The sequence below is a fragment of the Poecilia mexicana genome, unplaced genomic scaffold, assembly GCF_051168715.1.
Source record: "Poecilia mexicana isolate PSO_F unplaced genomic scaffold, ASM5116871v1 scaffold_10, whole genome shotgun sequence".
Lineage (NCBI taxonomy): Eukaryota > Metazoa > Chordata > Actinopteri > Cyprinodontiformes > Poeciliidae > Poecilia > Poecilia mexicana.
In genome coordinates, this window is record NW_028263379.1 from 7,872,344 (window position 1) to 7,896,903 (window position 24,560).

At 38.7% G+C, this 24,560-nt stretch overlaps 1 protein-coding gene across 1 annotated transcript in view; it reads left to right on the forward strand.

Moving 5' to 3' along the window:
- The window catches only part of afg2a (AAA ATPase AFG2A), a 113,750-nt gene that overhangs the window by 85,121 nt on the left and 4,069 nt on the right, over window positions 1-24,560 (forward strand). The window contains exon 15 of the mRNA XM_088009386.1: window positions 7,102-7,266. Within this exon, the coding sequence (XP_087865512.1) occupies window positions 7,102-7,266 (165 nt within the window). The remainder of the gene's footprint in view (window positions 1-7,101; window positions 7,267-24,560) is intronic.

A 24,560-nucleotide genomic window follows, 5' to 3' on the forward strand; every position in this document is an offset into this window, starting at 1 on the left:
CAGCAGAAGCCTCAAAGTTTTGTGCCAACATTGATGGTATTTGGATGCTCATACATTTCTTACTTTACTTGTAACTTCAAGAACAAGAGCAAAGTTCTTCCTGACACTAAACTTTCATATTTCAGAACTACAGTGCAGAACTAAAATGACTTTGTTGGCCCCTTCCACTCCATTTTTCTTGGACATCATGCAAGAAAAAAAAAAACTTGTTTTTACTGCAGCCCTCACATTTTTGTTCTTGTATGCATTACCCTTAAACACCCATTGTAAGCTGAATACAAACAGCTACAAAGTATGATGCTGCCACCACCATGCACCACTATTTTTGATGATGTGTGGCTATAAAGTTGAACATTTGTTTCTTCAGACCAATAAAACATTCTCCTTCATGGTTTTGGGAGCCGTTTCACATGTTTTTGCAAAACTTACCTGCCAGAAATTCCTGTAGGTGCTTTATTGTTGCTGCTGGCCTCCTGGCAGCCTCCCCGACCAGTTTTCTCCTCGTCTCCTCATCAATCACAAAGGTACCTCCAGTTCTTCATGGTGCCATATTTTCCCTACTTTATGATCTGTCTTCACCATGTTTTATGGTGCGTCTAATCCATTGGAAATGATTTTGAGCTGATACCTTGGATCACTGATGTTTTGGAAGCTTCCATCAGCTTTTTCTTTAAGACGCTACTAAGAAAATGTAATAAAATCCTACTAGAAGAATTGAGCTTCATTTAGGGCTAATCAGGGGGACTTTAAATGATCGACTCCAATCTTTTTATTTTTCTCCCTGGAATATTTTAGCTTGTATTTCACTGGAGATAAACAAGTTAAAGATCAAATTAAATGTTCTCAAAATGGTTTTATCTTTGTTCTAGTTTTTAAACATAAAAAAGATAGTCATTTTAACAGGAGTGTGTATTTTTTATATATTCTCTTGATATTTTCTAATGTGTGTTTTGCTGGGGAAACCTTTCGGGTAAGTGGTTGGTAATTCTTCTATATTAGTTCCTTTTCAGCGCCAAAGAGTAAGAAGTTTTCACTTGTTCCCGTGGTTTATGCTTCTTTTTAAGACTACAAATCTCAACTTGCTCCTGGCTGTGCAGAGCATGTGGGGCTGCAGCGGGTTAACAGCGCCAGAGTTATTTGCTTCTTGGACACGGTGGCCTCGCCTGCCGGATGCAAGTTTGACTCAAGGGCAAAATCCAGAGTGAAAGCCTCTCATGTTTTTGACTGGTTGCCAACTCCGGTCCCTCCCTCCCCGTCGCTCTCAGGCCCCTCGGCTCTGCCGTCCCCTCCCTTCTGCCTGTGATTTACTCTCTCTTTCTCTGCACACTCGTTCCTCCTCTGATCCTTTCGCGCATCGGAATCGGCTCTGACATAAAGCAGGCCTGGTGTCCCTCTGCAGACAGCGAGGCCTCATGCACAAATTATGTCATCTCTGTGGAGCGATGCGCTCCGAAAAACCTTCGATGGCCACTGTAAATCTTATTTGTGGAATGTGAAATAACTGAATGAGCTCATGCCGTGTTTTCCTTCACTGGAATCTCAAGGGACACAATTCATATTTGATGGTTGATGTTTTTAATTACAGCTTTAATTAAAGTTTTATTCAAAATCTTCCGATCTGATTAAGATCACATTCTAAATGTATTTCAATCTGATCTGTAGTGCACAAAAACATTCAACACTAGTGTTATTTTAAACAGAGGTCAAGCACAAAGGTAAAAATGAAAAACTAAGTACACCCTATGATTTGGTTTCATGTTGAACCACCTCTAGCAGCAATAGTACCCTGCAGTTATTTCCTGTATGACTTTATTAAACTCTCACATGTCAATTCGTGACATAGTTCTTTTTCTACTTTAGTGGCCTTTATTCACAATGATCAGACAGAAAAGGGAGCAAAGAGACAGGAAAGATGCATCAAAGACCCAGAGGTCAGAGGTCAAAGCCTGGACAGCTGTTTTGAGGATGAATGTTTTTTGATTGGAGTACAAAACTGCAGAAAAATATAAGTACAGCTGTAACTAATTATTTTAGTAATTATTCTGACAATCAATTAATCATATAAAAAAAATTGCAAATTCTACATTTTTTTTATTTAACCACTTAAACATTTTTTATGCAATATTAGAAATACCTTAAAATATACAACCAAGCAATTCAGTTCCTTTTTTAAATAAGAAAATAAAACCTTTGTTGCCTTAAATGCAATAACGTAGCATGCCTTTAGTAAATTTGAAGCTAAAACTGACACTCGTAAAGCACATTTACAGACAAAAGTGTTTTAATCTTAAATGCAATATATATATATATATATATATATATATATATATATATATATATATATATATATATATATATATATATATATTATGTGTGTATGCGTGTGTGTGTGTGTAGTTGTTTTTTCAGCAATTTTTTTTAAGTTTGTGTACTGCACTTAATTAATCTATTACTAAATTAGTTGGCACTATTTCAGTAATTAATACGGTTAAAATGAATAATCGCTTCAGCCACACTTGGAAGATATCAGAGCATTTTTCCTTTGATTTTAAGCTTTGATCAGATGCGACCATATTCTGTTAAGAGAGAAAAGACCCTCAATTTCAACCTCTCCAAACAAGCCATGTTTGTTCAGTCATTTGCTAGCTGTCCTGTCATGACCTTTCACCTTTAACATGCCACCTGCGGCCTGCAGAGTCTGAAGTGGAGCTCTTGGATTTTAAAATATCTAGAGAAATTGCAGTCTGATCCCGCTGGTACATCCATTTCTGGAAAAGCTCTTATCTGTTTTCAACTTCTGCTTTCTGAGAAGTTACGGACTTCATTCATTTTTTTTATTAATGACCTTAAAATCCTTCCCAGGTTGTTTGATAGAGGCAGAGATGGGAGGAAGCATCTTTACGGTCATTGCTGATTCCTTTCCAGCTTGGCATTGTGTTCTCCAGACCAACAAACTTTTGAGGACTGCAAAGGGAAATCTAGATTTTTTTATGATGGAAGACGGAGTACATTAAAAGTATAAATGATTTTATATTTTGTTCAGGATAACTTGCTTATATTCCCAACATTTGAAGTTCTCTCTAAAAGCATTACTTAGAGACATCATTCGTACTTCCTGGTGTCTAACATATGTCAGATAAATGTGACGGTTGCTTCACACGTTTTTTGATGCAGTAATAACATTATGCTTGCTATGGAAGGCATGCTTCATGTTGAATAGGACGCAAAAATAGCACCATTTTACAAAAGGTGGCGTGAGCTTGCTGCACGCTTGAGGAACAAAAAGGACACAAACTTTGAACTGAATTTATGAAAAAATACACAGAGCTACATAATAGCTCTGTGTGTTAATGTTTCACAGATTGTCCAGAAAAATGTTATTAACACAACAGTCGTTATTTTGTCAGCGTTTAGTCCTAAAATGTCCCTAAAATTTCCAAAGTCATCACAAACTTTGGTGACCTTTACCTAAATTTTTAGTTCCCATTGTGCTCTGTGTGTTTTTTTTTATTTATTTATCTATTTTTTATGTTTTTTTTGGAGTGAGCTTTGCTTGAATCACCAAGTCAGAATGAGTCATGGCGGCTTGAAAGGATTGCGGACTGACAGGTTAGGAAACCGCATGCAGCGAAGGCCTGCAGGCGGGGAACAAAGTCAACTCACATCTCCCCAGGCAGGACGCTCTGCTCAGACAACCTGTTATTATTTTGGTAATAAAAAAAAAGCAGCAACAAAGATAAGGTTGGAATTTTAGCATCTCCGACTTTGTTTTCTATTTATTGATTTTAATTCCTGCTGTGATTGGCAACAGAGGTGCGCTCCTGATGTAACCGTGTCGTCGTGGAGCTAAGAATAAGACACCTGGATGGCGTGGGCGTTCGTTTGTAAACAGTGGGTAGACGGCGCTCTGCAGGTCAGATTGAAGCTGGCCAAGAATGTGCTGCAGGAGCAGCAGCGCTCCGAGCAGAAGATTCCCAGCATTCCTTGGTGGTTAAGGAGAGGCACTGGCCTTCACAGATAGGAAGTCGTCTGTCATTAGGGGGTAATCACTTCTTGAGGAGGATTGCAATTCCTGGAATGATTACTGTTGTTATCGGCAGTGAAACTTGGCGCAGAGAGCAGATGACTGTTTTTCTTTTTTTTTTTTTTTTTTTTTATTCCTCTCGGTGAGTTCGAATGGCCTTTTCCAAACCCAGCAACTTTTTCATGATTTTCTTTTTATTGCCACATATCTTGTGCTCTCACCCAGACTTGGTGGTGAACTTCAGTGTTGACTTAAAGCCAGTTGGTATTTCTTACCTGGGGGCATTTCTAATTACTAATGGCTTGTGTGTAATGGTGCCTATCATGTCAGTGGTGCAATGAGGTGGATGCAATCCGTCATGCAGACTCATGTTAAAACAACGGAGAATTTGTTGAACCTGGAGTTATCTGTGGGGATTTGCTTCATCTCACGCTACTTATCTGTGTTTGTTTGCAGGGTTTTGCTCCTCCAGTCCTTTAAAGTGGGCTCTCTTAACTCCTTCAGCTATTTGTGTCCCTTTTCTTTCCTTCCCCCTTTTCCCTTCTTGCCAGTCAAGCCAAATTTTCAGGTGGAAGAAGCATACTGTTAAGGTGGGGAAAAAAAGCCCATCAACGCTTGCCCGACATGCCAAGTATCCATCTTTCAGGGTCCCCCCATTACCTCCTCCTCTTCTTACCCCATGCCACCACAGCTACCCCCTGATCCTTGAGAGCAGGAAGTGTATGTTGTTAAGTGATGGATTGGCCCCGTGCTCTTGCTGAGAGGGAAGGGGAAAAAAAGGCCTTTCTTTCCCCTGCAGGGCAGTCAGATGAGTTTAGCAGTCTCAAAGCTGAGAGGTTCGGCTCTACTTTCTTGGAGCGCCGGAAAGCTGCAGGCTCGTCTCCTTCGTATTAGAAGGGACATAATGCCTCATAAAGCAGCAGGTTTCACATTGAAACCAGAAAATAAGAGACCAAAAGGACGGATTTCTGTCTGTTTGCGTTTGCTTGCCAGAATGCTTGGGGGTTGCGCTCTATGAGAGCTGTTTTGCTGGAGGTCAGCAGGTTTGTGTTGGCATGCAGCCGCTGGTTACTTCCAGAGAGGGCAACTCAGGAAGTGTCCCTGGCACGTCCTCCGCATAATGCAGCACGCTTCACTGCTACCGGCTCAACCTGCTGTGACAAACAGGAACAGGCTGAAGTCCCCCCCTGCACCCAATCACCTCAGCAAACCAAACCGAGTCTGGAGTCTTTCGGGTTTTGATAAAGAAAAGTTCCCCCAGTAATAAATAAATCAGTGGAATAATGCAAAGGCATGCAAAACAAGAGAATTTCCACTCATGATCCATGGCTGTGTTGTCAGCCGTGGCCCTGTTGTGGTTACCAGAGCCTAGCTACGGTTTCCGTCACCTCATGTTCCACAGACACACACAGGAAAACCAGGAGATAAAAGGCAGGGAAGCTGTCCGTTGGCACAGCACACTGGAAACAGTTTATATGGAAAAAATAAAGCAAACCCTAAAAAAACTGGGTTATTTTTATCAGTTTACCTGCAATGAATTTTCTAGTTTTTGAGACTGTAGGTAAATTAGTTCAACTTCCATTATATTCTCCTAACTATCCTCACCTCCTGCTGCCATACAGCTCTAAATGCAATGGCCTCGATTAGCAAATTATGAATTGTTTATGCAATCTGATAATTACCTATAAGGAATATAACTGTTCATCAGCTCAGAAGGTGATGAACAGTACTGGGGTCACCATTTGAAATTTAAACAATATCTTTGAGATAAAATAAAAATCCTGTTTTGTTTCCACAAATAAATTATTTGAAAATCCTAAAGTATCTGCAGAATAATTCAATTCAGGTTTAACCTTTCAATATTATGCATATGAGGCAAGATCACAATATTAACAAAAGTAGGGGTGGACTTAAAGTTTTATCACAATATTTTGTGGTACTAGTGTACCACTTTAATTTATTTTTAATTTATTTAATTTAATTTTCTAAATTAAATTTTCTTTAATTTAGAAATTAAAGAAACATCTCTTAAAATGTTACTAAATATGTAAAAGGAGTACAGTTACATTATTATTAAAATCAGGCCATTGTTTTTATGCTTCCACTGACATTTTGTTGATTTATCTTTGATGTTAAAAGGCTTCCTTGTCATCACCCTAAACAAACCTTCTCACAATTTGTTTACCTGCCTTGAATGTTTTTCAAGTACCAAAAAATTGGGAAATTTTTTATTAATGATAAGCTAAAATGGTGAAAACACAAATTTGTCACTCCATGTCAGACTCATGAAAGACTTGTAAAGTAGCAGCAGCAGCAGCAGCGTGATGTATGAAAAGGAGCGCTAAGGCTGCCATTCCAGTTCCTCCAGCCTGCACTGATCCCTTCTGACGTGACCTCCCGCCTGGCTTGCGTCTGCGTCTATCTCCTGCTTCGTCTCCGCCGGCCCCGGTTTGGCCCCAGTGTGGCCCCGGTTTGGCCTCTCTGGCCCAGGTCCAGGCCCTCAGATCCACTCACTCTTGGAATTTTTTCATTGTTTTTCATTTATTGCTGAAACTCCTTGAGCATTCAGTTGTGTTCAGTTAAAAACTAAGATTTTTTTATTTTATTTTTTTTTCCTGCATTCATCCTGCTTGTCAGAATGCATTCATCAGCACAGGTTGTCACTGTGAGGCTGAGGACAGCGAAAGTAGACGGGCCATATTTGTCTGTCTGGGCTTCAGAGGCGCCTGCCACCTAATGACATCTGACAAGCGAGACAGCGGCGGCTTCGGGTGCTCTGGGACTGTTTTGGGGTCACCGTGATGTGATCTGTAGGAAGTGGGGGCTTTATCAGATAACATCCACATTGTCTCCTTGCTGAAGACCTCAGTTTCACAGTTTTCTTCTCCGCCTCAGTCTTAGCTTCAGTTTCTACCTCTTCACCATAACAAACCACCACTAAGGAGGTCAGAGGTCACATCCTAACAATTTAAGTTGTAAATAAACAGCTGGAGAACCAGGAACAATGTGGAATGTTCTTGTGAACGTAAAAAAAAATCCCCCAAAATTTGACTCAATTTAGTTTTTCTATTTCTCAGGCCTTGATGCGTCCAGGCCGCCTTGACAGGATTGTCTATGTTCCTCTTCCCGACGCTCCGACCAGATGGGAGATATTTTCCCTGCAGTTCCGTAACATGCCCGTAGCAGAGAGCGTTTCCCTCGATGAGCTGGTCACTCGGACCAACAAGTACTCAGGAGCAGAGGTGAGTAAATCTGATGCTTTATAGGAAATAACAATAAGATAAGATTTGTGGCTTTTGGTCATTTATGCAAATCATTATTTTTCTAGGCTGGAATTATTATACAATGATAATTCATTTTTGCTGAATCAATAATCTTTATTAAATTTGCTTAGTTTCCTTGCAAGGACTTTGCTTTTTTTTTTTTTTTTTTTTTTTAAAGAAAGTTCTTGATGCTTTTGTGGGAGTATTTTTAGAGAATTACAGTTGTGGTCAAAAGTTTACATACACTTGTAAAAAAACATAATGTTATGGCTGTCTTGAGTTTTCAATAAGTTCTACAACTCTTATTTTTCTGTGATAGAGTGATCGGAACACATACATGTTTGTCACAAAAAACAGTCATAAAATTTGGTTCTTTCATAAATTTATTATGGGTCTGCTGAAAATGTCACCAAATCTGCTGGGTCAAAAATATAGATACAGCAACATTAGTATTTGGTTACATGTCCCTTGGCCATTTTCACGGCAACTAGGCGCTTTTGGTAGCCATCCACAAGCTCCTGGCAAGCTTCAGGTCGAATGTTTGACCACTCTTCTTGACAGAATTGGTGCAGTTCAGCTAAATGTGATGGTTTTCTTGCATGAACCTGTTTCTTTAGCACTGTCCACATGTTCTCAATGGGGTTTAAGTCAGGACTTTGGGAAGGCCATTCTAAAACCTTAATTCTAGCCTGGTTTAGCCATTCCTTTACCACTTTTGATGTGTGTTTTGGGTCATTGTCTTGTTGGAACACCCAACTGCGCCCAAGACCCAACCTTCGGGCTGATGGTTTTAAGTTTTCCTGCAGAATTTGGAGGTAATCCTCCTTCTTCATTATCCCATTTACTTTCTGCAAAGAACCAGTTCCACTGGCAGCAAAACATCCCCAGAGCATAATACTACCACCACCATGCTTGACAGTAGGCATGGTGTTCCTGGGATTAAAGGCCTCACCTTTTCTCCTCCAAACATATTGCTGGGTGTTGTGGCCAAACAGCTCAATTTTTGTTTCGTCTGACCAGAGAACTTTCCTCCAGAAGGTTTTATCTTTGTCCATGTGATCAGCAGCAAACTTCAGCCGAGTCTTAAGGTGCCTTTTCTGGAGCAAGGGCTTCTTTCTTGCACGGCAGCCTCTCAGTCCATGGCGATGTAAAACACGCTTGACTGTGGAGACTGACACCTGTGTTCCATCAGCTTCCAAATCCTTGCAGACCTGCTTCTTGGTGATTCTTGGTTGACTCTTGACCATCCTGACCAATCTCCTCTCGGCAGCATGTGATAGCTTGCGTTTTCTTCCTGATCGTGGCAGTGACACAACTGTTCCATGCACTTTATACTTGCGTATAATTGTCTGCACAGTTGCTCTTGGGACCTGTAGCTGCTTTGAAATGGCTCCAAGTGACCTCCCTGACTTGTTCAAGTCAATAATTCGCTTTTTCAGATCCACACTGAGTTCCTTTGACTTTCCCATTGTAGCTTTTGTAGCTGAGTCTAATCACTGGGTCAAATGAGCCCTATTTAAATGGGCTCATGAGAAGTCAACAGCTGTAGTCAATCAGAATCACTTACAAGAAGTGAAGAGGCCATGACATGAAGCTAATTTGATTGACACAACTCGCTACATCACCAAAATTGACAAATTTTGTTGCTGTATCTATATTTTTGACCCAGCAGATTTGGTGACATTTTCAGCAGACCCATAATAAATTTATGAAAGAACCAAATTTTATGACTGTTTTTTGTGACAAACATGTATGTGTTCCGATCACTCTATCACAGAAAAATAAGAGTTGTAGAACTTATTGAAAACTCAAGACAGCCATAACATTATGTTTTTTTACAAGTGTATGTAAACTTTTGACCACAACTGTATAAGGTTGTATGAAAATGCAATATTAAATGTTATATAAAATGATTTAGAATTTTGAACAAATGTTGCCCCAAAAAATGTTACAGGTACATGTTCTAGATATTGTAGTGATCTTCCAAAAAAATTGAAACGACATTTTACTTTCTTTCTGTTTGATCAGTCTGGTACAGACGTTTTAGCACAGCTCTTTCCCAGCCAAGGTTTTTCACGTTGTGGAACTTGCATGTAAATTTTCTATCCAATAATATTCAAAGACTGAACAAAGGGGTTTGATCTCCAAGTCTGGATAACAAAAAAAAAAACACAGGACAAAAGTCAATATTTTTATGTTTGTGTTTTTTTTGTAAATAGAGATACTGGATCTGAGAGGGTTAAACATTAGGCACACATGTTGTGTTGAGTTGAGGTCTGAGTTTTGTTTTATTGTCTCGGAACTGGTTTCAGTGTGTGTTTGCCTTCCCGATGACCCAGTGTTTTCAGACAACTTGTACTTACTAACAACTGGCTTTGGAGCCAGTTGTTTAAAAATGGCTCCAAAGAAACTTCCCCAAGTGGTGCTGATCTACACTTTTCCCCCTTAGATCTTCTCTGAGTTCATAAATTTCCCTGAGTTTTGATCTTTCTAATGATTTCAGCGAAGCAAATCCTTTTTTTGCTGACAAAGTTAATTTACCCGCTGTAGCCAATCATGATTACCAACCAGACGTTACTAGGCTGCAGCCTTTTCAAGTTAGGACATTCTGTGTTGCTCAGTACCCCTCATAAAAATATTTAGCTCAGTGTATCTAAATATTTAAGCCTATTCATATGATCTTGACCCTGTGAGTATCAGAGAAAATCCATAATAAATGCAAACTTGTGCAGCCAGTTTTTCCTTGCAGGTGTGTGTGGTGTAATTGATCCTCGCTTTATGAGAATGATTTATCAAAATCCAAAAGAATATGACTGAACAAACTGTTCCAGAAGAGAACAGAAAACAAGCATGTACAATGACATCTGTGAACAATAAAAATGTACAAAGCAAAATATCTGACAAAATAAAACAAGAACTTGTTTTAACTACAGTTGAGGAATTGGAATCTTGCAGTGTTAAGATTAGACCACAAATTTCACCAAATGTTAAGAGTTGGAGTGTTTTTGAAAGGCATCCATAATTATTTCTCAATTTTGTTGTTTTGTTTTTGTAGCTTAAATATTTATAATCATTTCCAAGTCCAAAATGAGGAACTATTGGCCTTTTTTCAATATCAGCTAATCAGCGCGGCTTGACTTGGCTACTTTGTACCAGAGCCCTTTTTTTAGAACCTATTTTTCTGCAGTCTCAAGTGTGTCAAGTCATTTCACTGATGCATTTAATGTTAATTGATACTGACTGACATGAAGCAAGAAGTAAACATTACCCTCTGGACCAGCGAAGGAATCTAATCGCGGTCTGAAAGCCGGAGCGAGAGCAATGAGTTCACAGATGGGTGTTTGAAGAACATGCTGCTGGGAGAGGCTTGCCAACGGTGCTGTTAGGCCTTCATTCCCTGGTTGTTGCCAAGGAGATGATTCTTGATGTTACCACTTCATGTAACATAACCGTCTATCAGAGTACGGATATCGGATGTCAGAAACTGCCGGTAGACTATCAAGCAAGGGTCAACAGTTTCTGTGAGTTTATTGAAAATCTGGTAACTGAACACGTGTCGCTGGGTCTTGTCATAAACATGGACAATATGACTGGACTGGTCCTCCTCATGATTGACAACTTCTAAATAACTGCATATTATATTCAACTTCCATGTGTCTTTTTCCTCTTCATGACACATTTTTTCGTATGCTACTAGTCACAGCCCGGTATAGTGCAGTAGCTGGTATTATTTGCAGAGATGTAAAGGAAAACCTAATAGAGCTGTAATTCACCACAGTGGGAAATTATAACTTGTGACAAAATCTGCTCTCATTTTGACTAAGGAAAGAAAGCATGTTTATATGTATGCTATCAAACACTGCCCATGGTCGCCTCAGTGGTCTGGCTGTTGACTTCCTGCTCTAGGTAGTCTGTAAAATTAATGGCATCAACTGTGTTGTGTCTTTTTCCATGGATTTTGGGTTGTTCCCTTTCTTAAATCCACATTTTCTGTCTGTTTCATAATCCTAGTGTAAAAATTTGTTTCCACAGAGAAACAGCCGCTTCTATATATGGAAGTGCAAATGTAAGAATTCAAAAGGCTCTTATTGTTTCAGTAAAACATGTTTTAAAATGACTCGTGATATCGGCTTCTTATTAATAAAACTGTTTTTTTAAGTGTTATACTTTCAAAATATGTTAGAATACCTCATTAATAATAGACTAGAGGAAAAATACGCACATCCAGACCCTTTAGTCTTACAAATTGCAAACCTTTTTGATTATATATGCACTAAAGTTTTGAATACTTGCACAAAAGTTATAATTTTCACACTCTTTGCCACCTTCAAAACATAAACATGAACTTTTCTCCTCATCACAGAGGAGAAAAGTTTCCTCTGTGAAATGGTGTTTCTGAATAGTGATCAGAAACACCATTTCTGATCTACCCCACGCAGTTTTTTTTTTCCTGCATTATGTTCCTGCATTATGTTCCTGGCACTGTGTATAAATTCGTCATTGACAAATAAATCTGTAAATGCAAGTTTGCATTATTGAAATTTACATGTATTTCCTAGTCTTTCAGCTTCTTAACCTTCTGCTATTCCAGAAGGCAGATAAGAAGCAGTTCTGGTACTCCAGAGTGTTTTTCCATGATGTCTGCATTGTGTCTGTGCTGTGTCACTGAACGCCCTCGTGATCTCACTGTGGACAAGAAGTAATCATACAAACATTCTTTTGTGTAGAAGATTTGTTTCTCTGTGTTCATCTGCCATGTGATTCACATCGTGCCGAGCAGAAACACTGCTACTGTCCTTCATGAAAGACTAACTTCGAGATTCTTAGCAGCTGGGAAACAATTTGATGAAGAATGCATCACAGTTTGGATTTTTAAAAATGCACTGCCATTGAGTGAAGTGGTTTTTGTCAAATCATGTTTTTATGACACATGACTGTATATATGCTAAAAACGAGCTATACTTCATTTTCTGTTTGACTTGAAAGACATGACTTTAAAATGTGCAGCATGTTTGACATAAATACCCACTGTACGTTTAGACTCCAAAGGTCACAGACCTGAAAAAGAAGTCATACAGGTCCTGAAACACGCATGCAAAACAACCAGAAGCATAGTCATTTGCTCTGATGCCTTTTCTGTAACAAAAAAAAAACAGTTTTCATGGCTGTTTCTGTTAGATACGCTTGTGAATGCAGCTTTGCACAGAGGAAAAAATCTGTGATTGCTTGCTGCTTTCATGTGCTTCTCTGACACAAAGCAGGAGCAAGGTTTGTTTGGATCACAGAAACAGAACCTTAAATACCATCATGTTGAATCTACTCTCTAGCTTAACATTTACACTTACCAGCTGCAAAACTCTTAAAATGCTGCTTTTTATTGTTTTTAATTAAGTTTTTACATTCAAGTAGTGAAGGACATGTGCGGCAAAATCTTACGGATTTCTGATTCCACTTGCATCCATGCATATTGAGGCAAAACTGATCTTCCTGGTGCTAGGCTCACACCATCCTTTGGTAAGATCCAACCTACTTTTTTGGGGCTGTGATCCCATCCCTCCAGGCCCCCACACCAGTATCAATTCTGGCATTGTTCCCAGATCTTGGCCATAATTCAAAGCTGGAGAATTAAGGCTGAAATGGTTATTATTCGTTCAGAAAAGAGACAATAGAAAAGTTAGAGTATGCTGGGATGTAGGGAAGATTGATTGGAATTGATACCAGACATTCTATAATATAAAATATAAATTATGAGTTCAGAAAATGTAATATTTTGAAGCATAATGTGTTGATTCTCTCAACAAGCCAGTAAAATTTGTGATGGTTTCCAGTGTGCATTGAAATGCTCCAATTTTCTGGTTCATCTTCCAGTAAAAGTGCATCCATTCGATCGTTGCCTACCATTTAGAGATATCCTTGTTTATTTACTTGCTCATTTGTTGTATTTGTCCCTCAGGGCTGAGTTCTTGTAAACACAGCTTTATCTCCAGCACTGTGTTGTTCGGTTATCTGTATCCTGTTTTCTCCCGAACTTCCCCTCAGCGATCAGCGAGTTTAAAGTTTCATCTAATCTAATATGATCTTTAGCGCTGGCATGTAAAATATAATACCCACCCAGGTGAGACGCAGCTTTCCATTCTACCTATGACTTCTTATCGGCTCGACTGTGGCATGCCTTTGAATTTTTGTGGAGCTTGGAAAACTCAGTGGCAAGTGACAGCACAACTCCATTCCACAGATGAGACACTACACCAGAAACCCTGATGTCAAACGCAACATATGATAGCGGGGCTTTGGTTTCTTGCTGCATACCTCCTCCAGGTGTACGCCTGCTTTAGGCTGAATTCTGGGTGGGGGTTGCTCTGTCAGAAACAGGGGGAAGAGTTTGTACTTTCAGGATATAGGGAGGCCCTATGCGTAACCTCAATCTGCCACCAATATGTAGTGATATATTATAGTGTGAAAATGAGAAGACAGAAGGGCCTAAGCTTTTCAGCGTCCCGACCAGACTTGATTTAAGAAGAATTAAACCTTTTTTTTATCTTGCTTAAGGGAGCACTTTGCGCTAGATAAGAGAAAGGTGAGATATAACCCTATGAAATATTGAATATGTGGGGTTATGAGTGTAGTCAGTAAGGTACGCAAAGTTAAAATGCCAAAGTTTCTGTATATCTAAAGTGATACAAGACTGGATCACAAGAAAATTTGGAGGTAAAATGTGAAGTTCTACAAAGAATTGCCAGATGTGTCTAAAATGTGAATATTATCTTTCAGAGTTGAAATTCAAGCTCATCACTCCATACCAGTCAAAAAAAATCCTTAATGTTAGTTTTACCCTAGAAGAATAATGACATTTCATGTGAGGATTGATGCTTTTGACTTGCCAAAAAAACCTTGTTAAACAAAAGCTTCAAATTTACGTTTCCCCAAAGACCACATTTCTTTTGAACTTAAGATTATCTAAATACGTAGTTCCATTTTATATCTTCAGTTATTTTGGTAACATGTTAGCCTGTAATGTTAAAGTTATGTAACTTTACAATACCAGGAATAGCCAAATTTCTCTGTGGGACTGAGCTGGGAGCTATTATGTTTGACTTTGTCTGCTAACTCGGCTGGCAGCTGGTTCAGCCACAGCAGCAGTCGACCGTATTCTCAGCTCAAACTGGATGAGCTAGTTGGCTTGTCATCTTCACATTTTTTTCTCCTCTCTTTTTTGAGTTGATTTTTTAAAGATTGCAGCATTAACTTGCCTTGTGAAGGCTTTGATTTTTGGAATAATTAAGACTTGGTTTTCTTCTGGTTTGTATGATTCAGCTGGCCCAGGAAAAGACCTGGACTTGTTCTGATGTTGCTTCTCTACCAATATCATTCTGGGGAATTTCAAGCCATTTGGAGACCAGAGGGATATCTAGACACAGTTCTGGGTCTGTTCCAGTCCCGTTTGTTGGAGCCCAAGCTGTTCGCCAGTATGAAGGGATAGTCCTTCCATTAGGTTCTAGGTGTATCTAGGGGTTTCCTCAGATTGGGACATGCTTGGAAAACCTCCAAAATAAGGTCCCTTTACTCCAAGCTCCTCATCTTGTTTCTAAGGCAGAGCCTTGCCACCTTACAGAGGAATTTCAATATACAGCTCCTTGTATCCGGCATCTCATTCTTTCTCTTGTGATCCGTGTCTCCTGACCATCGTTGAGTAATTCAAGAGCTTTCCCTTTTTTCAGCTCCTTCATCGCCACAACAGACTTGGGCGGACAAGGCCCTAATCCATCTATCCTTCTCCATCTCCATCCAACCGTCACTTGTGAACAGGACACCAAGATATTCAAACTCCCGCTGGAGGCACAGACTGACCGCCAACCTGAGGGGAGCAGTCAACCTTTTTCCGCTTGAGAACTACTGCCTCAGACTTTGAGGAGTTGACTTTTACGTTCAGTGTAATCTGATAAATGTGCCAGGTATCCAGATCTATGTTTAGGTGGTGCATAGATAGGTACATTCAGAACAATTCACTCTTCAGTCTGACTTACCTGAAGCTTCGACTTTTATTACATTCTTGGCATTTCAGACTTGTAAGAGAGAAGAGAGAGGTTGAGTTGTAAGATGGGGGTTGGGATTGTCATTCATCAGGACACATTTGTTGTTTCCTCAGAGCTAGAAATTGCTAAAAGAAAAGAAAAAATTCACCCGTCTTCCTACCTGCCTGGAGTGACATCTGGTTTCTCAACCATCACCTTCCCCCTAACTAACCCCTCCACCCACAACAGATTTTAACTCACATTCAGGCAAGAAAATTGCTCCCGGCTCTCCTTCCTCACCTCTGTCGTCAAGTCCTCCAAACAGAAGCAACATTTGATACTGTAATCACAGTGTTGTTAGAAGAATAAGAAGAAACAGAAAGGCTAAACTTGCTCCTCAAAGAAGGTGTGATGCTGTGCTGCTCTTTTTTTCTTCTTCTTCTCAAGCCCTAACATGAAAAGACCTTAGGGAATTATTGCTCCCTGTTAGATAAATGAAGTTTTGTCTGGCCTCATTTGTTGCTTTGTTGAAAAACCAAGGCTGTATCAGCTTTCAACAATTCTTATTTTTTTCCTTCCTTTATTTTTAATATCGACATCGGCAGCAAGCAGACATCAGCTGCAGTTTGGTACTAAACAGACATTTTGATCTGTGAACAAAATGTTTTTTTAGTTTTATTGTTTTCTGACATTCCTCGCGATTCCCTGAACTCCAAAAAAAGGAGACAAGAATCAGTCCATCCGTCCCTTTATCTATTCATTCACCCATTCTTCGACCCATCCTCCTTTCATGTTTCCATCCATCTGTTCATCCATCAATCATCTATCTTTCCATCAAGCCATCATCCATCCATCAATACATCCATCTTTTATGCAAGTCTTCATCTATTTCTTATCTATCGATCCATCTAACCATCTAGCATCGATCTATCTGTCTATGTAGAAATGTCTATAATAAACTTTGATATCATAGTAAACTTTTATATTGGGCTGAAAATGTATAGAGAACCCTGAAAATTTGAGTTTGAAGAAATACATTAAATTTTGGCATAAAAATCCATTCAACTGTGTTTTTGCCATATTAACATGAAAAATATTCTCTTCTAATTTGCTGTTTTATTCAGTTAATGTCATATATTTTTTTCAAAAACGAATCTGAGAAGACTGAAATAATATTTACAGTTGAGGATCTCATGGATCCCCCCCGTGCCCCCCCATGGAGCTTGATTGATATGTGACCTCTAAGAAGCAGAGTGCAAAAACACTGCAGTAATGAGCTCTTGGCAGACGTTGACAACTTGTTGACAAAAAGAAGAGGAAGAAAAAACAAGATTCCCATGCGCGGCCACGTTTAGCTCAGAAGTGGAAGTTGCCATTATGGAGGTGGTGATAACCAGCAGGCAGCACCAACCTTGCTGGGCGCTCTCGCACGTGATCTCACGATGTTGCAACATCCGCACCCTGAGCTCCATTCAGCTATGTTAAAAAAATAAATCTTCATGGATGACTTCAACCATGACTCCATGAAGGTCTTTTCTCTCCAGAGCTACTTGGTGTTCTTGGACACGCGTGTTTAACATCCATTAACAACCAGTGGTGCAACGGTTCCTTTAACCCCTTTTTTACCAAAACACTTGAAAGAGCAAGTAAATCCTGCACTTTGACAGGAAGTGCAAGATGCTCAATATTAAATATTGAATAGATTTACCTTTTACTAGGGTGAGCTCTATGGAATTCAAGTTTTATCAAAGTACTCTATTGTGATAACAGTAAAAGTAAAGATAAGCACTATTTATTATTTCTGTTATAGGCAACTGTATGGTTTCTGGATGGCACAGAAGTCATAGTGCCACAAACACAAATACTGCTTTTAATAAACATGCCAATTTTAATATGCTCTTTAGGGCACCAGCCACAAAACCTACACACTTCACACAGCAACTGCGTATAATTATATTTTCAAATGTATTGATATTTATTGATACTCTTATTGAACAACCAGTGCAGAAAATAGTAAAACTAACTCTTCTGACACTACGAACAGATATGGGGTGTTTTAAAAGTCACTAATCAAAATTGATCACAAAAATGATCAATCAAATCTCTCATTATAATGAGAAGTTTCTTGCGATAAGTAATACAATAAATTCCCACCCCTCCCATCTTCCCAATCTTCCTGTCTGTAAAGAGACATTTTAGTTTCAGAATCAAAGATTTGGATTTGGACAGGGCTCTAAAGACTGAACGCAGATTCGACATCTGGAACTCGTACCTTATAAATTCTTTGTGTGATGTAATCAGGGGTTAAATTACGCTGGTAAGTGTTGATTATTTAAGTAAATTATTATTCATGTCCCCTCTGAGTTACCATAGTGTATATAAATAACTGGTTGTCATCTTAAAGGGTGCGTTTGTAGTAATCACCAGGGACTTTTGCAGAGCGTAGGCTGTTAATGATTCATAATAACCTGTTTATGTTGCAGCATTATGATAATGACCACCTTCAAGTTTAATTTATTTTTAAAAAGTATCTTTTAGGTTTCTGAAAGTCAGTGTGATCAGCTCGCTGAGACATGTATTTAGGATGTATGAATTCTTCTGATTGGCTGCACAACTTTGTGCAGCACAACCCCATGCTGCTGTCAAGCAACAAATATATAATAATACTAGTAATAACAGTGTTTGTAGGCAGCCTGAGGAGAAGAACTGTGTAAAAAGAAGTAGCCAATTTGAGCACAAGGATAAATATATGTAAACTATCATCTACAAAATAAAAGCACTTAGGTTCTTTCTAAGATTTATCATCGGTTCGAGGTAATCCATTTTTAATGGTAAATGGTACATTTGAATTCAATATCCTGCAAAACAGATGTTAAAAGTTGGGTTAATATAGCTATAACAATAATAATTTGATGTGTTAGATGATCACTTTGGTTCAAGTCTGATCTGAGAATATTTCTAAAAAACTGATGAATTGGTGAAAGCATCTCTGCTTTCAGCAACACAAATGTGTATAATGTTGAACTTTATACTGTGTTGCTGCATATTCAATTTATATTCTTGAACTCGTGTCTTTTAGAGAATTTGAGTCTGAATAGGCGTCCAGGCTTTCCAGAAGTCTTTTCCCAACAATTAAAAACCATAAAGTCTTATATAATGACAGACACAAGCACAAGTAAAACCACTCTCACAGGAAGACAAATGGTTTCCCCGTAACACCTGTTGTGGTTGTGGCTGTTCCTCCTCTGGCTCTGTGTGTTGTCTGTCTGATTTATGGCCTGGTATTTGTTGTTGCAAAGATTTTTATCACCAAGGACACAAGCTCCTAAAAGAAAGAAGGGGGGAAAAAAAACACAAAACGTGTCATTGTATAAATAATAGTGACGGTACAAAATGTGCAACATTAATGTACAAGAAGAAGCACAATCCTTCCCTTCTCGATAGCCACATAATCCTTGCAGGATCGCATAATATAGCCATCAAATGAATATGTCAGCTGTAGTGGAATGTATGAGCAATTCTCCAAAATACACTTTACTGTCTGGACTTATGTGTGTTATTTTCTTGTGGCTGACCACTGACAAGAGTCCCATAGTAGCTCAGACAGATGCTGCTGATAAAGAAAACACAATCAGCGTTCAACAAAGGAAGCGAGGAAAAAGCTATTAACACCTTTCTCCTGAATTCCTCAAACCCCTCAGTTCACTTCCACCCCACAGGCCTTTTGGCTCCTGACAGCGTGAATATGTTATTTTAGTTGACAGAGTTAAATAAAGGTTTAAAAAAGAAAACAGTTCCCCTTCTGTTTCAGGCTCTGAGGCTGTTTTGGCCCTTAACAGAGCCATGGATCAGAGGAGGCTTCCATTCGGCCCTAATTTTACATTTCAAAAATATAAAGCCTGCGCTGTGGTTTATGTGTAAGTACATGGTGAAGAACCAATTGGATTTTTTTTCTGGGAAATATGAACCATCAAGCGTGCCCAACACACAGTTTATAATAATGTGGTAGAAAATGGGCAAAAAAGAGAGAAAGAACCTGAGCTAGAGGGCAAGAGTAAAAATATAGTGAAGGAAAAAATATAAAATATAATTAATTTATTATATTAAAATTAAACCTGATCATTAAAGTTTTTGAAAAGAGAAACCAGAATTAGAGTCCAAAGACCATCAGGGGCCTCAAATAAATACTTGTTACAGCAGAATATAGATTTAATATGTTTTAAATGTATTCAGTAAGAATGAGAATGCTCTTAAATTTAATTTGACAAGGTTAGATTAAAAAATACAATTTTAATTTAAAATATAAAGGAATTAAGTTTACTCTTTAAAAGGGAAAGGCAAGAGCAGAAGGAAGGCAGATGTTTGTGCTTCCTTTAGGATCCTTGGTATGTGTTCAATCTGCATCAACAGGCATTAGTAGTATACATAGACCACCTTGGCTGTGTGGTAGTTTTAGGTGAATCTATAACAGTAGTCTATAGGGACTTACAAGTAAACTGTGATTTCATTAACAAGTTGAAACACTAGTGCTGTAGAGAATACATATGGAGATATATGACTACCATTATTAAAGCTAAGCACTAATTCATAACTTAAGATACCAAAAATGTCAACTCTAATAATTTAGTTTTTGTTTTAACCTAGTAAAACAAATATGTTGCTCTTTTAAGGCAGCTACTCCCTCACATATACCTCTGGTCTTTTGCTTTTGATGCAAATGAACCATTCCTTTAGTTTATTTAACTTTCTTTATTTCCTTTTCTTTTATTTATCATAGCAATTAAATTTCAGAAGGAATGTGCACTGTTAGTTCATTGCTGTTTTTTCCAGTTGCACTACTAAGGATTTGTCTATTTTCTGTAATGTTAAAGGCAAAACAGGCAGTAAAAATCAATTTAAATGAGCTCTAATGACACAAGGGGGTTTTTCTTACCTGCATTGACTTTTCTAAACAGACACACACACCCAAACCGTTTCAGTGTGGGCGTGTTTGGTAAATATGCCATTTCTGCCTTCCTTAAGCCTGGGGAAAATGTGGTGTTTTATTGTTTGTATGAATAAAGGGCAAGAACAAATTTGCCCCCTCCAAAGCAGAGGCCCAACTGTACCCCCCTCCACCTTCCCACACACACACACACACACACGCACACACACACACACACACACACACACACATAGACATAATCATAACACAGTGTGGCCTCAGCGCAGGTGCGATCCCACATGGCTCTTTCCAAAACAAAAATTGCCTGAGGGTTTGGTGGAACAACACCTGAATCCCTTACATAGAAGTTAATGAGCAGTTTTAAGCAGAAAGCTCCCATTTCCAGCATTTTTATAAATGAAAAACAACTTAAATAATAATTATTATTCAATTATTGTGTTGTGCTTTACACATTATTTTTTATTTGGTAATATGAGCTGAATCACACTCCAATCTGTTAGAGGTGTCAGTTGTATAACTCAGAACTATACGACACTGCTGGTTTGCAACAACCTTCAGCTCCTAACCAGCTGGAAGGATTCCGAGAAATAGATAAATTAAAGGTTGAGATACTCGATCTTGCCTGGTGTGGCCCCCAGGCAAAGATGGTTTATTTATGTAGCGTCATAAAGCCATCGTGTAAGAAGTAAGAAACATTAAACTGTAGATTTGAAACAGCTTACATAGACATTAAATAAAACATCGTTATGAAAAAGCTGTAGTTAAATATTATTTTTCTGTTTTGGTTTAAAAGATCCAAAGGTTTTGGCACATCTCAGGTTTTCAGGTAGTTTGTTCCAAAGTTGCTATTTCTGTCTTTTTTTCATAGATATTATTGACATACAGACTGTGACTAACTTAGAGATGTTGTAATAAGGCATAATCGGTGGTAGGGGGGACGCGTAAGCCTCTTTGACAAAACATTTCAATCTAAAACCCTGCAAAATTGACCTCTGACCTCCCATTGGCCATTCATAAATCACAAGAGGATATGGTGTTATCCCACAAAGGTATCGAAACACAAGCAAGAGTCAGTTAACAGGGCATGTCACATTGTCATTATGCATAAAACCTGTCAGTTTCATTAGTTTTAATGATTCTTTTGTACTTTTATATAATGTAGTTATATGTAATTATAATAATTATGATGTATTTTTCTTTGTTTTGTACTGTTTGAACTGATATATTTTGTACTGTTTGTACTGTTTGAACTGATAACCTTGTTTTGTGTAAAATCAGTTCATCTACAATTAATCAGATTTTAAAAGTTGAAAAACTAAGTTCTAACTGTATCCTCGGGATAATAGATACAAGTTTGTCCTTATTTTTAATTGTGAGGATGAGAGAGCAAAACATTGCAATACAAAATAAAACACCTGTCAAGGAGCCAAAACACCTTGAGTTTTCAATGCTTCTGTTTTCATAAGCAGCCATATTTCAACAAAGTTGTTCAGTGACGGTAGCAGACAGCCTTCATCAACGGTTTCTCCTGATGCGTCCAGTTTTCTAGAAACTAGAATAGTAACTATGGAGATGAGAAACAAACTTCTATGTTTTTTTTATATATGTGGGGGGATTTTAATTTCATTCCAGACCAGAAATCATTAATCTGGACTGTATATTATGTACATTTAACTGTTATATTTCCACAGTAAACATGAACATGATATAACATGAAGTGACTTCTAGGAATTAAATTCACCACGGGTCAAAATGTTTCATTGAGGCTGAAATGAACACATATACCCCTCCTAATGTTTGCATATGTGTCTTCGGGGTTTGGTGTGTTGCAATATTTGCTTACTTCGTGTTGTCAAACAGGTTCCACTGAAGTGATATATTAATTCTCCAGAAATGTAGACTCCCACATGTTTTTGTGTGTCGGCCATTTGATGTTTTACATTACGGTTTAGCCTTATTTAAATAGAAAAACATCCATCTAGGGATAATTTATTGTTGTAATATCAGATATTTTCCCTCTGCTCATTTTGTCTGGGCTTTAATACGGTGACGAAAGCTCACACGGTCTCTATTTCATCATCACACTTCTCTGCAGAGCCTAAATTCCTCTGCTGGGAGCACAAGCATGCTCACGTTCATCCACGGCTCAGGCACTCGACTCTGCTATTTATGATCATGTGCCATGTTTCCGTTCTCTCCCGCCCGCATGACGCTCCTCCCTCCGTGCTTAACCTCACCTCCTCTCTTTAACCTCCCCTCTCACTCGCCTTGTAATCTTAAATAGGTTTCACATGGAGTTGTGGTCAGGCCTTGTTTCTCTTGGCCGAGGCATGTCACTGTAGACACTTCCTCTCAGCCTTTTTGGAGGATGAAATGTTTTATTTCTGGTCGAGGCTTCAGGCTCTGCGCTCCACCACCCCCAACATTGTTTGATTTACGTATTATTTAATTTCCTCTCTGAAAATTGAATGCAACACATTCCTGTATTTTTTAATTTTACTTAAACGCTGGATGGCTGTAATATGTTGCTCTTTGGGCATATTTTAGGAGAGTGATTCATGTAAAGCATAAAGTTCCCCACTAAACCCAAAATAATCCCTGGCATTAATATTTGAACCTCAAGTTTTCTGTTTCTCTTTCACTTCTTCCTGTATCAATATAATTTTGGAAAGTGTTGTTCCAGGGCGATGCCTTGAACATTCACTTGATTAAAGAAATTATATCCGTAATTTCCTGTACTGCAAACACCACAGACTGAGATTATACCAAAAGGTCTGATTATGGGATGTTTCTTCTTCTGTGGTTTTATCGTTTCTAATCTTAAAAGTGTGTTTTAGCTGCAGAGTCTCAGGGTTGAATGACTGAATTTTTTGCTAAGCACACATGTGTTTACTCAACACTTCCCAAGAATGCAAGTCTTTGCAAGCAGGCTGACATGTGCATGTAGCGTGTGCATGTAGCGTGTGCATGTAGCGTGTGCATGTCGTGTGCGCTGTAGGGGGAGTATGTGTTTGTGTTTGTGCATGCATGCATGGTTGCGTAAAGATTTCCTTCAAAACTTGGATTAATAAACCAAATGCAATTGATTGCATGAGTGTTTGCACACATGCAGTTCTTTATGTGTCAGCCAGGGCGTGTGCACCGTAGGTTATGTGTAAAGGACTTGTGGAGTGATGGAGGAGAGGTTTTTGGTGGGAGGCGGAGCAGAGGGGGAGTTGTCGGAGCTCGCTCCTGTAAATGTAACCGTTTGTGTGCTCAAGAAAGGGGCTGCGGGAGGAGTGGATGTGGCCCGCCGTAGACACAAGGGCGGATTGATAGTAAACACACACTCCAGGTCTAGTGGATCTGCAGCCAGCAGCCTGGCTAACAAGCCCTTCATTAAGGCCGTCTGATACACTCACTGAGCGCCTTTGTTGAAGTAGGAAGCGAAAAGTACGGCAGACAGATTTGACCTGAGAACGTTGGTATGTGCTGCCAGCAGTCACAAGCTTTTCCCCCTCTCATTACACCTTGAGAAGGATTTATTTTTGTCATGCTGAACAGGTTGCCCTCTAACTGGTGCAGCTTCTTTCCTCCTCCGGGTAAAATATTGCAGGCAAAAATACATATTTGCAATCTTCATGCAAACAATTCTAGGGTTTTACCTTGCAGAATGCGGTAAAAATGACTAAATCTTAGAAGCACTGAAACACTATGCACACTTTTGCTTCTTCAAAGTATTTAGTTGGGAAAGAAGAACCCAGGTGCTTCTGATCAAATGCACTTGGCTTATGAATGTGAAGAGCTGTATAAAAGGAGTTTCTGTGCTCCAGAGTCACATCCTTCCACAGAGAGAAAGGCTGTTGATAGATGTTGACAAATTTAAGATAGCTGTTAAACTTTCCATCAGATTCACCTTAAAGCTGCAAAATGATTCTGGAACAGTAAACTTTGATCCAAATCACGCATTTATCTGTTAAGCACGGTAGGGAAGGAGTTCGCTGCAAAAACACAAAAATATATTAGAAGCTTGTTTAAGGTAAAGAGTTTCTCAAAATGTATTTTAAAATGTATTACTGTAGTTCCATTGTGAGATTATTTCATTTATATTAAGATATTTTACCCTTTTTATAAGTGAAATAATCTCCTAGTGGAACAATCATTATTTCATCAACATAAAATAATCATTGACCTAAAATAAGCTCCTATATCTTGCTAAAAAGTTACTTGTTTGTTAATTGCATCTTATCTCAAGTAAACTTAGATGTTTGATTTGTTGTGTTGTGTGTGATGATTTAAACTTGTTATGCAACCACAGTTTCCAAAACAACCAGAAC